The sequence below is a fragment of the Capra hircus genome, chromosome 2 (genome assembly GCF_001704415.2).
Source record: "Capra hircus breed San Clemente chromosome 2, ASM170441v1, whole genome shotgun sequence".
NCBI classification, from domain to species: domain Eukaryota; kingdom Metazoa; phylum Chordata; class Mammalia; order Artiodactyla; family Bovidae; genus Capra; species Capra hircus.
This window is the reverse complement of record NC_030809.1, coordinates 36,613,547-36,629,809: the sequence shown is the minus strand read 5'-3', so window position 1 is coordinate 36,629,809 and position 16,263 is coordinate 36,613,547. Positions and strand designations below refer to the sequence as shown.

General features: G+C 36.8%; 1 protein-coding gene across 4 annotated transcripts in view; it reads right to left on the bottom strand.

Moving 5' to 3' along the window:
• ERBB4 (erb-b2 receptor tyrosine kinase 4) overlaps nt 1-16,263 on the bottom strand; it is a 1,297,156-nt gene that overhangs the window by 12,541 nt on the left and 1,268,352 nt on the right. For 2 of the 4 annotated variants that reach the window (XM_005676493.3, XM_005676492.3), the window contains exon 26: nt 284-331. The exons of the other annotated variants lie outside the window; for them this stretch is intronic. In XM_005676493.3, coding sequence (XP_005676550.2) covers nt 284-331 — 48 coding nt within the window. The remainder of the gene's footprint in view (nt 1-283; nt 332-16,263) is intronic. 4 annotated transcript variants of the gene reach the window in all.

Sequence of the window (16,263 nt, the reverse complement as noted above, 5' to 3'; positions counted from 1 at the left end):
TCATGGAAATAAAGATAACCTCCTCACCCAGAAGCATATTGTATGAGCCCAGGTAAAGTTTTCAGATGAAAATCAAAAGCTACTGTAGATGAATGATATCTCAGCTCTGGATTATCTACTGAGATAAAACATATCTACATAGGCAGCTACACAAGCTACAGTAAATTCTTAACTCACTGTTGGCAAAGGCAAAATGAGGAAATTATGGTGAGACAAGACAGAGGAAACATGATAGGCAAAGACCAAAATCCTAAAAGATGAAGGTTGATTGTGAAATACTTACTCCTGACATAGGGGTGTAGGCAGGAGGAGGGCTGTGTCCAATTTCACTCTAATAGGAAAGAAAAATGGGATGATGGATATAATAAGAGGTGATATGAATGGAAAATAAAAGAAAAGAAAAAGAAAAGCCACATGAGTCGTATGAACCAATAGGGAACACATGCACAACAGTGATGTTTGCTAAACAGTAAAATTTTATGTACTCTGATCTCAAAGAAAGTTTACTTATATATTTTGATAATACTATGTATAATTTAATCCTTGTAAAGGAAAATTAAAAGAAAAATTTTAAATGCATTAAAAAACTATGTTGACAATAAATATTCTTCTGATGAACACTGAAAGGGAAAAGTAGTAAATAATAAACTAGAGTTATAAACAAGGAATGCTTTCCTTTGTTATACTTTAGGTGACTGGAATGATCACATATCACCCCCATTAACTTTTCTCCTATAAGAAGCTTATCTAAAAAGAGATAGAAGTAGATTTCAATTTTCTTATTACATTTATTCTTTACCATTTCAGCTAAGGGGCAGCTTCTCAACCTTTTCTTATAGAAAGGGTAAATAATATTTTCTCATTAGTCTATTTTTAAGTGAACAAACAGCAGAAAATCTTGAAAAACTGGTTTCTTTCCTGGAAACATGCTTTATATACATTACTTTTATGTATTTAGAATCAGTTGAAATTAGATTGCAATTAGAAAAAAACCAAAAAGACATATTCTTATGGCTTACAACTCTAACCTATGGATTAAATAAAAGTCAATATAAAAATATGATAAAATATTAAGGATAACTTTCTTTAGGCTAAGTACAGGAGATACATGAATGCTTATATATATATATATATGATGCTGAGTCACTTCAGTGACTAATGAATGAATGCTTATATATATATATATATATATATATATATATACATATATGCTGCTGAGTTACTTCAGTCGTGTCCGACCCTGTGTGCCATAGACAGCAGCCCACCAGGCTCCCCGTCCCTGGGATTCTCCTGGCAAGAACACTGGAGTGGGTTGCCATTTCCTTCTCCAATGCATGAAAGTGAAAAGTAAAAGTGAAGTTGCTCAGTCGTGTCCGACTCTTCACGATCCCATGGACTGCAGCCCACCAGGCTCTTCCGCCCATGGGATTTTCCAGGCAAGAGTACTGGAGTGGAGTGCCATTGCCTTCTCCTATATATATATAGGAGAAATATATATATATATATATAATAATATATAAAATACCAATCATTTATTAAGCACATTTCTTGAGAAACCACTATCTGTGTATGCACAAGGCACTTTTCAAGGCACTTGAATAATGAATAATGAAGGTAAAAACAGTTGGTTTTGTGAACCTTTCATTCTATACCTTCTGGCTTTAAGTGAATAGAGATGACTAAAATAAACCTTAAAGACAACATCTTGAAACATCTATAAAACAGAGCTAAATCTTATTCCAGGTCGATGTTTTTATAATTTATAGATTGACAGAACAACCTAAGAATATGGTCCCACAGAGATTAACTGTTTAATACAAATTAATAGCAGCTAGATAATAGAATTTTCCTTAACTGAGTCTTCTGAACTTAAGGGAACAAACTCTGAACATCTACACTGAGTTTAGATTTTAACTCTGCCTATAATTGAGTCACTTACGTGATATTATAGAAAATATTTAATCTTTTTTTCTCTAGTAACATAGCTAACAACACACTAAAGGATATAATGTGGAAATTTGTATATATTTGTTATGTAATGCATAGGAGGAGCTTTGTAGAGTAGACAGATTGTTATATGGTATTGTTGGGACTGAGCTCCAGTCCCAATTATAAGTGATATGGTCAATTATGAAATATCTTATTTTCATCCTTGGCCTCTTTACCTTATTCTTAATGAAGATACCTATTCTTAAAGGAGAAATAAGGTATTTTACATATGAATAAGCTTTGTAAACTCTGCACTATTATACAAATGTAGAGGATATATAAAATTTAAATGTTCACACCTGCTAAATCAGATTTTTAAATTCAAGCAATCAAACTGCCAAGGCTTCTCATCAAAGAAGCATTTTAAAATGCTTACCTGTCTTCCACATCACCTGAAATATACTTTGCTCTCTTTCAGAAAGTTACTAAATCTAATTCATTTGTTCATAAATTTGAGAAGGAAATTTTCCATATAATCCAATGATATGTTAAAATAGAGAGCTGGTACAAAAATATGATACCCGCCTGCTGGAACTTTATCATATTAAAAATCTTGGCTTTACCCTTTCATTAAACTTGAATTATTTGGCAAGCATTTAGTAAATATTTGTAAAATTTCTATGATAAAAGCATAGGGATTATGTTCAATGCTAGAGATATCATGATATACTAGAAAAGGCTTGGCCAGTGGCCTTTCCCAGTTTACATTGTACGATCAAACATTTCCTGAGATTGTTGAAAGAAAAAAGCAAGAGTAAAGTGAGGCTGGAGTGAATTTATTTCAATTCTATGATTATATATTAAAAGGCAAAGTATTTCAAAGTATTCATAATCACCAGTGTTTCTTTGACCTCTTATTTGCAAGAGTTGTTATACTGGGTAATGTTTGAATTGTGGCTGAAAAAATAGCACTGCCTGCTACATGTTTAGCATTTTATAAAACTTGAGAGATAAATGATCAAAAGAATAACTTAAAAGTCATTTTTCATCAGGAAATACTTTATTATCTATATTCATTATCTGGGCTAGGCCATCTTCAATTGTAAAGGCATCATATTAAAAATAACTAGATCTCTTGCAGTTAGTGTGTTCCAAGACAGGAAGTGTGGCCATGCTTTATTTGAATGCATCTGCTGTCTTGCATTTATAAGTCTTTCCATCAGCAACCTGCCAACTCTGCTTCTGGACACAGTGCCAGATACCATCACAGTAATAAGAGTGTCTTCATGTTCTTCCTAGTTTTCACCATTAAAAAATGCTAAGCAAAGTCCCCTTAGTGTTCATTGTTTTTAGGGTTACTGGCTGCTTTTTATGTTTCTGTTTCCATTTTTTCCATTTGCTTTTTTTTTCTGTTTTCCATGATAAAAAGCACCTCATTCGTATCTCCCTGGAAGGGCAATACATCTACAAGGGAACATCTGTGAGGCCAATTAGCTGGGCTGGAAATGTGATATAATTGTTGTTTAAATATATTTAAATTACATGTTAATCACTATGTCATAATTTATAGGCTTTGAAAATAACTTTTTGTACTTGAGAGCCAAGCCAGATTTTACTTGTTTTTGCCATTTTTAGTTTGTAACAAGCTCTTCTCATTCCCCACACAACCATCCCTCCAATTCCCCACACTTGAAGAGCTGAACTTTTACTACTGGAAAGAATGACAGCTGCAAGTAAATTGGTTGAGTAAAAATTAAGATCCCCACGATCAGAATGAGCTGGAGTGACCTTAATGTTCTAAGCATAACAAAGCAGTGCTCTCAGTTAAAAGGCTTTTGTTATTTTATTGTGCCACTTTCTAAACTGTCTATCAAAGCCTGGCTTTGAGGATCTTCAGGAAGCAGCACTGGGTACATCTGTTCAATTAACTGGCAAGGGGATTTATTGTCCGCAGGACAAAGATAGAAAGAGGTGGGCTATAAACTGGCAGGTGATACGGAGCTTGCTCCTGGTGGGGAACTATGTAAGGGTGATGAAGAGAGTCAAGTTTAATTTGTGGCCGTAATCACTGGGACATTGTATGATTAACTTGGACTCAAGTCCCAGGGGTTATAGAGAAGGCAAATGTCAGCAAATATATCAAATACACTATTAAATGGATATTTCCATACACCATGTCCTAAAATTTACTTTTCAACTGAACGATAAAAATTTGAACCTTTGTCTTCTTACATGTGCTGCATTTCTCATATTTATTGTTTTAATTAAAAGTATTATATTATTCCTATGAAATTTTACCTTGTTAACTCAGTGAAATTTTAAATTGTTAAACAGATGAATCGTTAACCATCATATTTTCAAAAAATATTATACAAATCTATCTTCTTAGGAAACAAACAAAGGGACATGCTTAATGCCTACTTTCTATTTAAATTAAAGATGTGCTTAATGAGAGTTTTTTTAATCTTCAGATAATTGTTACTCTCAATATTAGCCATAGGATTAAAGTTTCTAGGGCCAAGAATCACCCTAAATCCTTTTAACTAAAATGGCATGTGTCTGTATGATGGTGCTAATCCATCAGCACTGATTTATTACCTGGACACTTGCACATATTAAGTATGAAGAGTTCTCAATTTTTTATCCTCTTTGGCATGCATCCTTAACACTGATGGGCATTTTTCCATTTCACAGGTCAGGTAGTGGACAGAGAAAATGCCTTTTTTTTTTTTTGTATTATGAACAATTTTTGATGTTTGGCTGTAACTCTTTATCTTTTTTACAACTGAGTTCAACACACCAGCATTTGAGACATTTGGATTTTGAATCTTCATTTTTCATAAGACAACTGGAAGAAAACAAAATATATTCACATTCCCCAAACCAAGAAGAACTGGAGAAACCTATTGAATTTAGGCAGTTGTCTCACATACACATGCATATGTGTGAACATATATGTTACACAAAATGTTTTTTGTCTGTTTATATGTGTTTATTAATGCACTCATTTATCTATTTAGTTTGATTATCTGCGATGCTACTTTTAAAAAAACTATTTTACTCTCCACAAACAGGGTTTCCCAGGTTGACAATAAGGTAAAGAACCTGCCTGCCAATCCAGGAGACAGATGCAGGTTCAGTACTTGGGTTGGGAAGATCCCTGGAGGAGGGCATGGCAACTCACTCCAGTATTTTTGCCTGGAGAATCACATGGACAGAGGAGCCTGTAGTCTTCTGGCTGTAGTCTATAGGGTCACACAGAGTCAGACATGACTGAAGAAACTTAGCATGCACACACTCTACACAAAATAATGATGATATAATAATAGATAATATAATGACATAATATTATAGTAAATAAGTTAATTACAATGACCCTGTGTGCCAGTTGAAGGCATATTAACTTGGGCTTTCATCTTTTTTTCACTTTTCACTAACCCTAGAACTTAATTATAAAGTCCACTCTGTTTCACAGGTGAATATATTACTTCTCTTAGGAAAACTGAGAAATAGCAAGGAAGCTAACATGCATTGTAAACCTACCACATGCCACGGACTAGAATATTTTAAGTTTTATGTATTCATATGAACTTTCAAGATAAATATCATTAGTAAAAATTATGACTCCCATTTTGCAGGTGAGGAAACAGGACCAGGGAATTTTAAAGTTCTTCCCATGCATAAACACAGCCACTGGTGTAAGACTCCTTGAATCTAACACCTTCTCATTATTCCACATACACATTTTGACTTTAGCATTTCTATTCTCTGCCCTCTCTGCCACTCTATAATGTTTCAGTTCTTCTCTCAAATAAGATATTATGGCTTATCTTTCTTCTGAAAAACTAACCTAAAGGAGAAATTTGAAAAAGTAACTAGACTTAATTTTAAAATACTGATAATGGCTTACAATGTTGTCCTCTCATCTTATTTGCATTTTAATTTACTCAAAGGACTTAAACAGGAAAGCTACTAGATGTAGAATGTTAAGTGCTAATAGAGAATATATGTGTGTGTTTATATATATATAAACTATGATTTTAGATCAACAAGATGGACTATTAAGGAAGAACAGATGCTCATATATATGTCTATGTAGATTACTTACCTTACCAAGAGCAAAAATTAACCCTGAAGCAGGAGGAGATGGTTCTGAATAATGGGAGAGCACAAAGATTTTCCATGACAGGACTCTTGCTGATGGACTTATTATTCCTAGTCCAAGCTTAGTCAATAAATTCCTCTTCCTGCTCCACTAAGGCTAAGTAAGCTATTGTTTCCTCAGGCAGAAATTCCTGTAGCCTTTCCAAATATTAGTAGAACAAGAGGACATTCCCTGTTTAAATACTCATGGTTAGATGAGTCAATAAAATGGGAGCTGAAAACTCCACACTTTATACCTTTCCATATGTTCTTGTTACATGATGAAGTTGAAGAACATTATTAGCACAGTCAAAAAAGAAAGGTTATAAAGAAATGTGATTTTACACTAGGGCCAGCATTCCTTAGCTTGATTTTAAGATGAACAATAAGAATTTTGTCACTTCTCTTGATATTAGTAATCATGTAAAATTTATATCTCTTCATCCTGGGATGAAGATGATAAATATATCTTTATTTTTTGTTCTGGCAACTTTCTTTTGCATCTTTCTTTTGTTTACATTCTTTTTGCCAACATATTGTAATATTTGAACCTTTTCCTAATTATCACTTTAGCTACTAGTTGACATATGTATCTAAAAATCTAAAGAGGAGAATTTTTAGGGGTTTCCTTAAGGATTTCCCAGCAGTTCTTTTCAGTTAGAGAAGGTACAGTCATTTTCTCAAATTTTTAAACTTATCTTTGAGAACATATAGTTCAACTGCAGTGTCTCTGTTTGAATCTAAAGGAAATCATTGAGCCTTTACTGTGTCCAAATTCTCAGGTCATCTGACTAATTTTCCAAGTGCATCCAAAAGTAGTCTATCTCTTTGCTTGAGAGTTTTTTTTATCCCAAATCATGAAGATTATTTAATGAAGATTTCTTAATACATTTAAAAAAAATGCATTGATGTCAGGCAACTTACTGGAGTGGATTGGCATTTCCTTCTTCAGGGGATCTTCCCAACCCAGGGCTCAAACCTGGCTCTCCCACATTGTAGACAGATGCTTTGCCGTCTGAGCCACCAGGGAAGTCAAGAGAACATTACTGTTTGATTGTTTTATTTCTCTGATGTTGGTTTTATTTGTTTGTTTCTGGCTACATTGTATGACAGGTGGGATCTTAGATCCTGACCAGGGATCCAACCCGCACCCCCTGCATTGGTAGTGCAGAGTCTAAACTACTGGATTGCCAGCAAGTCCCCAAGGTCAGGTAACTTTTGAAGATGAAAGTACCATCGACATGAAGCAATTGACCACATGAGGTCCTTCTATCTCTAGGGTTGTATTCTTGAGCTTTTGACATTGAACCATGAGATTTTTAAACAATTACCTTAATCTCTTGAACCCTCAGTTTATTTAGCTCTCAAAAGGAAAATGAGCTATAGTAAAAGTAAAGGGAAAGATCAATTCCAATTATCAAATTACATGTATGTAAAATGAATATTCTGCCTGAAGTTCATATCATTGATTGCTAAATGTTATAAAATGTGATTAACATTAAAGTGAAAGCATCTTGCAGACTTATCTCCCATAAACTTTTTTAAAGTATATGAATTTCTTTTTCTTTTTTCCCTTTTCTCTAAATGGAGTATCTGTGGAGTACCTTAGTATGTATGCAATAAATGATTGTGCTCTGGGGAGGCAAGAGCACATCTGGATGTGACTTTTCTGGTGACTCAGCAGTAAAGAATCCACCTGCCAATGCAGAGACATGGGTTGGGTCCCTGGGTTGGGAAGATTGATTGGAGAAGGAAATGGCAACACACTCTAGTATTCTTGCTTAGGAAATTCCATGGACATGGACAGAGGAGCTTGGTGGGCTACAGTCCATGGGGTTGCAAAAGAGTCAGACATGATTTAGTGACTAAACAGCAATTATACATATGCTTATTGTCAATTGACATATTTTCACTTTCATAGTACTCACTTCTATTTATATAATTAGATAATGTATGGAAATTACAGAAATAGCTTAAAAATTAAGTAGTCTATAGGACAAAATGAAAAAAAAAAACCTATAGGCACTCTGAATATCATGAATGCCATTACTTTAGAATTTGAAATGCTAAGACTTGGTCTGGGTATAATATGTTTCCTTTTATACTATTGATAAAGATTTACTTAAATCACAATTATGGGGAAACAGTGGAAAGAGTGGCTGACTTTATTTTTGGGGGGCTCCAAAATCACTGCAGATGGTGATTGCAGCCAAGAAATTAAAAGACACTTACTTCTTGGAAGGAAAGTTATGACCAACCTGGACAGCATATGAAAAAGCAGAGACATTACTTTGTCAACAAAGGTACTTCTAGCCAAGGCTATGGTTTTTCCAGTAGTCATGTATGGATGTGAGAGTTGGACTAAAAAGAAAGCTGAGCATTGAAGAATTGATGCTTTTGAACTGTGGTGCTGGAGAAGAGTCTTGAGAGTCCCTTGAGACTGCAAGGAGATCTAACCAGTCCATCCTAAAGGAGATCAGTCCTAGGTGTTCATTGGAAGGACTGATGTTGAAGTTGAACTCCAATACCTTGGCTACCTGATGTGAAGAACTAACTCACTGGAAAAGACGCTGATGCTGGAAAAGATTGAGGGCAGGAGGAGAAGGGAAAAACAGAGGATGAGATGGTTGGATGGCATCACTGACTCAATGGACATAAGTTTGGGTGGACTCCGGGAGTTGGTGAACAGGGAGGCCTGGTGTGCTGCAGTCCATGGGGTTGCAAAGAATCAGACACGACTGAGTGACTAAACTGAACTGAACTGATCTATACACATATGCATGCATGTATATATATATATATTCATACATACATGAAGAAAATTAATAGCTTAAAACAAGATAATAAAGTTTTATTTAATTGATTCAAACCAACAAATTTTCTTTTATAGGTCGTTAGTTTATTTGTGGGCTTAGTTTTGCTTTGTCTCTACTCTTTTTCACATGTGGATATTATATATCAGGAAGTAAATCATATTCATTAAAGCATCATTTACAAGAGTTCCACTTGGAAATGTTTCTTTTGTGGTTATTTGGAGTTATACTATTTACTTGCAAATAATAAGGCAACAGTGAAGCACCTTATATTTCAACCTCCTCTTTAGCAATAATCCACACCGGAAAAGTTTTACTATATATTCAAAATAACTATGACAGTATTTAAAGCAATCTGTGTGTAAGAATATAAAAATATGATGGGCATAGTTCATGTATTGGGAGATGGAAACAAATAATATAGAAAATACAACTACAAATTTTTAACTCTAATTTTGGCATGTAGATTTTATTCAGTGTCTTAAATGATAAGTGTCGGCAACAAGCAAACAATTTAACCTAATACAGATAATGCTTTCCATGTTCCTATCATTTCAGTGTGGATCAGGTTGGAAATACCTTCAGGTGTGCTAGTTTATGCCAACTGTTTACCAGAGAAAAGTGAATTCGTAACAATGGTTGGTTAGGCGAACTACTGCTCTTCAGGCTCCGAAGTGGTACAGCTGTTGCTGTAAGTAAAAAGACTTCTAACAGCCCACCTGGAATTAGGACATCTGGTTTGTGCGAGCTGATCTGAATAATGTACTGTGCACACTCCAGTACAGCTACCGACAGAGCAAACAGTACATGGCTGTCCCATCAGCCCAGAGCAAACACCAGCTACATTTCACAGAAGCTGGCTGGTATTTACAACTGATCTGAGCCAGAATGAATATCAGATTGAAGGCAGTACCCCAAGAGAAAAACACTTTCCCCCACAGCAACTGGTTGCCCATAGTCTAAGGCATTTATACCATTTTTTAAAATCTCCCAAATGTGATTTTGCCGCATGTCAAAAGGAAGAAGAAAAACATACAAAGAATTCCTGCATCTATTTGTGAACCACTTTGGAATTTTCTGAAGTAAAAAAAAAAGACCAATATTTTTACGTTGCTATTTAAACTGTTTGCTACCTATATTAGCCAGAACCATGGTCATAATAATTTTCTTTCAACTTCTAAAGCAGCTAACACTACGTGTACACCCATGGAGGATTCACGTTGATGTATGGCAAAACCAATACAATATTGTAAAGTAATTGGCCTCCAATTAAAATAAATAAATTTAAATTTAAAAAAAAATGAAGCCAAAATATAAAATAGACTAGAAACACTAGAAACTAGAGTGTCTAATTTAAATCTGACATGGATGCCAGAGATCACCCAATCTCCTTCTCCCTATTTTCAGCTATGGTAATAGAGACGGCAGGTGACTTTGCTCAAGGTCACACATCTAGTTACCAACAACAAAAATCAATAGGCCGAATTAGAAAAATACTTTTATGGTTTACTATGAAACAAAAACAATCTGCTTGCTATCCTTCTTAGATTATGTCTGCATAACTGAATCGGGACAAGGCAGGTGAAACTCTAAAGAAGTGAAGTCTGATTATCACGTTTCCTTTTCAACTTCAAGTCCATATTTTTTTTATTGCTCCCTAATGACAGAGTGACTTCACTTTCACTTTTCACTTTCATGCATTGGAGAAGGAAATGGCAACCCACTCCAGTGTTCTTGCCTGGAGAATCCCAGGGACAGGGGAGCCTGATGGGCTGCCATCTATGGGGTCACACAGAGTCAGACACGACTGAAGCGACTTAGCAGCAGCAATAGATGCCAGAGTCCAGTGATTCTAGTCCTGGTTCTATAGGAAATGGGGCTATTGCATCATCTCAAAAAAGATGCACCATTTTAAGTCAGTAACTCATATTTCAAAACCCCCTCTCTAATCTGTAGTGTTATTCTCTTCTCACGGATTTGGCTGTAGCTAGGCTAAGGGCATCCATTTAGTCTAATTAGTTTGGGGGAATTTTCTCAATTTGGTGGTTGCTGCTGCTGCTGCTGTTAAGTCGCTTCAGTCGTGTCCAACTCTGTGCGACCCCATAGATGGCAGCCCACCAGGCGCCCCCGTCCCTGGGATTCTCCAGTCAAGAACACTGGAGTGGGTGCCATTTCCTTCTCCAATGCATGAAAGTAAAAAGTGAAAGTGAAGTCACTCATTCATGTCTGACTCTTCGCGACCCCATGGACTGCAGCCTATCACACTCCTCTGTCCATGGGATTTTCCAGGCAAGAGTACTGGAGTGAGGTGCCATTGCCTTAGTAGATCATAAATAGTCCCACCTCACAGAACACTGAACTACTGAGTACCAACCTGTACACACATAATTAACTGCTGACCTGACATCTCCACTGGAATGTTCCATGCTTTTTCAAATGTCACTTTTCCAAAACTGAAACGAACATCACCTCTCCTGACATTAAATGGAATTCTCTTATCTTTCTTGGCTTGGTGAATAGTATCAACTTATCTACTTGTGTAAGTTAAATATCTCAGTGCCATCTTTGACTTCACCTCTATCTCATTCTTCACAAGCATCCAACGTCTACCCATTGAAACATCTTAATACCTCAAGGATACAACCATTGTCTCCATCTTCATTGATACTGTTTTAGTTCTGATGTTAAGGTACGAAATCATTTAGCATTGTAACTGGGAAATTTTGAGGATAAAAGAAAATGCTATAAATAATTAAGTCAGGAGTAATAGGAGTAAACCAGGACTCTAGGGAAAACAGGCACAGCACATGCAATGAACTTAATGATGACCACATTTCTTGACTAAACTACTATAATAGTTTTCTAATTGGTCTCCTTGATCTCCTCATTCCAATCTAATATTCACACTTCATTTCCTGCTTAAAAACCTACAAGACCCCTTTTGGCTTCAGGTTAAAACAAATCTCAGTTTCTTGGGGCATGAAGGCTTTTGATAGCTATGGCTCCTGCCAATTTTTCCAGCTTTGTCTTTCTGCTTATTCATCATATGCCTCCAGTCAAAAAAAGCACCAGCAGTTCCTGATGATCCATGACTTCTATTACCTCCAGTTACCTGCCCAGGTTCCAATTGTTTCCTAAACATTTCTTTCTAGTAGCTTCATCTTGATTACATATTAATTCTATGGAATGCTATCATTGCCCTGTTTATATGTAATTATTGATTCAAAAATATCTATCAAGAACCTATTCTGCACCCCATATGAGTAATTCAGCAATTTTATTCTAATCGTTTATTTACTTCATTAGTTTGCTGTCTTTCTTAGATTGTGAATCTATTTAGAAGAAAGTGATAGTGTTAGTTGCCCAGTTGGATCCAACTCTTTGTGACCCCATGGAGTATAGACCACCAGCCTCCTCTGTTTATGGAATTCTCCAAGCGAGAATACTGGAATGGGTGGCCAGTCTCTTCTCCAGGGGATCTTCCTGACCGAGGGATCTAACTCAGGCCTCTTGCATTGCAGGCAGATTCTTTACCATCTGAGCCAAAGCCCCAGGCTATTTAGAAGAAGCCTTAAATTTACTATTATATCCTTCATACCTAGCACAGTTCAGGAACATAGATGTGATGAATATTTAGTAAAAGGATATTGAATCAAAGGATGGATAGATGGAAAAGATATTTAAACTTCAAGTTTGACTTTATTAATGAGAATCTAAGGGCCTTCCTGGTTTGATCCCTGCATCAGGAAGATCCCCTGGAGAAGGGCACGATTACCCACTCCAATATTCTTGCCTGGAGAATTTCATGGACAGAGGAGCCTGGCAGGCTATAGTCCTAGTCCATGGGGTCGCAAAGAGTAAGACAGGCATAAGCGACTAACACTTTCACTTTTTTCACTTTCAAGACCTCAGGCAGTGGGACATGTTTTAAAGAATAAAGAATTTTAACATTCCTTAAATTATATATTGTACATATTTTACTCTACAGATACTCAGGGTGAGTCCTAAATTGAAACTGAATCCCAATACAATCATCTGAATATTATATCTTATCTAGTACACTTACTCTTCCTGTCAATTAGCTACTATTTCTGGAAGCATTGTTTAAAGTCTTACTTCTAATGGCCAAAAAATGTATTTTTACAAATAATGAGTGGTTCCAGATGCAATGGATATTTTGCATCTAGTTATAAAACATCAGGATTCTATCACTAGTATGACAACATTCCCTTGAGACATCTATGTAATTCCTAATGCTTTGGAGGTCTAGGAAACTCAGCTTCTGCTTTATCCTGAAGAATATAAATTAAGTAAGAACAATAGGAAAGACGAATGCTGAGGATAAATTGCCTGTAGGCAGATGAAAAGTGTAGTTTGGGCTCATAAGCTCAAACACAGATCTCTGCAAGTATTCATTTTAAGTTGTACATACCATCCACCTACATTTCTGTGCATAACAGACAGGAAGAATCAGAATAATTAAAATTTATTAAACATTTTTCAGAAGACCTTTTTTTAAAAAAATAATAATTATGGTTAAACAGTATTGGACTGGGTTTCCTGGTGGCCCAGATGGTAAAGAACCCACCTGCAATGCAGGAGACTGGGTTCTATCCCTGGGTCAGGAAAATCCCCTGGAGAATGGAATGGCTACCCACTCTAGTATTATCCCCTGGAGAATCCCATGAACAGAGGAGCCTGGTGGGCTACAGTCCAGGGATTGTAGAGTTGGACATGACTGAGCAACTGACACACAGTATAGAAAAATTAAAGTTATAAATAAATGAAATTCTAAGTCTCTAGGAAGGAAAGAAGCTATAGAAGGACAGCTCTTGAATGGGGAAGAGCACTGCCACCCACCAGCTCTGTTGCTGTAGATAAATTTTACTCAAAGCTTAATGTCCTCTTCTGTAAAATGGAAATAATAATGTCTGTCTGCCTGCTTTATGAGTTTTGTAAGTTCATGTTCAAGGTAAATGTATTTGAAAAAAATGTATTATATAAATGTGCAATATGGTGTTTTTTTCTAGTAATTAAAAAAAAAATCCAGCGGAAGGGTGACTTGTCCAAGTATTACTCATAAAAAACTATACTAAATGCTGTAAACCAAGCAGGTATATGTTTCTTGTATACTAGAATAAAAGTATACAGTTACCTATTTTGTATCTGTGTGATGATAGAGTTCATTTTGCAGCCTTAGGATCATGTATGTCATTTGAAGTGCTTCCCAGGAGGCTGAGTGGTAAAGAATCTGCCTGTCAATGTAGGAGACACAAGAAACACAAGTTCGGTCCGTGAGTTGGGAGTATCCCCTGGAGTAGGAAATGGCAACCCAGTCTAGTGTTCTTGCCTGGAAAATTCCATGGACCGAGGAGCCTGGTGGGCCATGAGGTCACAAAGAATTGGACACGACAGAGTGACTGAGCACTTCAATTCAGTCGTGCAGTCGTGTCCGACTCTTTGCGACCCCATGAATCACAGCACGCCAGGGCTCCCTGTCCATCTCCAGCTCCCGGAGTTCACTCAGATTCGCTTCCATCGAGTCAGTGATGCCATCTAGCCATCTCATCCTCGGTCATCCCCTTCTCCTTCTGCCCCTCATCCCTTCCAGCATCAGAGTTTTTTCCAATGAGTCAACTCTTCGCATGAGGTGGCCAAAGTAGTGGAGTTTCAGCTTCAGCATCATTCCCTCCAAAGAAATCCCAGGGCTGATCTCCTTCAGAATGGACTGGTTGGATCTCCTTGCAGGCCAAGGGACCCTCAAGAGTCTTCTCCAACACCACAGTTCAAAAGCATCAATTCTTCGGCGCTTAGTCTTCTTCATAGTCCAACTCTCACATCCATACATGACCACTGGAAAAACCATAGCCTTGACTAGACGGACCTTAGTCGGCAGAGTAACGTCTCTGCTTTTGAGTATGCTATCTAGGTTGATCATAACTTTTCTTCCAAGGAGTAAGCATCTTTTAATTTCATGGCTGCAGTCACCATCTGCAGTGATTTTGGAGCTCCCAAAAATAAAGTCTGACACTGTTTCCACTGTTTCCCCATCTATTTCCCATGAAGTGATGGGACCGGATCCCATGATCTTCGTTTTCTGAATGTTGAGCTTTAAGCCAACTTTTTCACTCTCCACTTTCACTTTCATCAAGAGGCTTTTTCGTTCCTCTTCACTTTCTGCCATAAGGGTGGTGTCATCTGCATATCTGAGGTTACTGATATTTCTCCCGGCAATCTTGATTCCAGCTTGTGTTTCTTCCAGTCCAGCGTTTCTCATAGTGTACTCTGCATATAAGTTAAATAAGCAGGGTGACAATATACAGCCTTGACGTACTCCTTTTCCTATTTGGAACCAGTCTGTTGTTCCATGTCCAGTTCTCACTGCTGCTTCCTGACCTGCATACAGATTTCTCAAGAGGCAGGTAAGGTGGCCTGGTATTCCCATCTCTTTCAGAATTTTCCACAGTTTATTGTGATCCACACAGTCAAAGGCTTTGGCATAGTCAATAAAGCAGAAATAGATGTTTTTTTGGAACTTTTGTTTCCTCTGCCTTTTCTAAAACCAGCTTGTACATCTGGAAGTTCACAGTTCACATATTGCTGAAGCCTGGCTTAGAGAATGTTGAGCATTACTTTACTAGCATGTGAGATGAGTGCAATTGTGCGGTAGTTTGAGCATTTTCCAGTCCTGTGGCCACTGTTGAGTTTTCCAAATTTGCTGGCATATTGAGTGCAGCACTTTCACAGCATCATCTTTCAGGATTTCTAACAGCTCAACTGGAATTTCATCACCTCCACTAGCTTTGTTCATAGTGATGCTTTCCAAGGCCCACTTGACTCACATTCCAGGATGTCTGGCTCTAGATGAGTGATCACACCATCGTGATTACCTGGGTCATAAGGATCTTTTTTTGTACAGTTCTTCTGTGTTTTCTTGCCACCTCTTCTTAATATTTTCTGCTTCTGTTAGGTCCAGACCATTTCTGTCCTTTATTGAGCCCATCTTTGCATGAATTGTTCCCTTGGTATCTCTAATTATCTTGAAGAGATCTCTAGTCTTTCCCATTCTGTTGTTTTCCTCTACTTGCACTGATTGCTGAAGAAGGCTTTCTTATCTCTTCTTGCTATTCTCTGGAACTCTGCATTCATATGCTTATATCTTTCCTTTTCTCATTTGTAAGACCTCCCCAGACAGCCATTTTGCTTTTTTGCATTTATTTTCCATGGGGATGGTCTTGATCCCATGGGATCACAAAAAATTGGACACAACTGAGTGACTGAGCACTTGCACACACATTTGAAAACATTATCAAAAGGGGATGGTGTTATTGATACAAACAAAAATGATTTATGTTTCATTTGAATATATATATATATA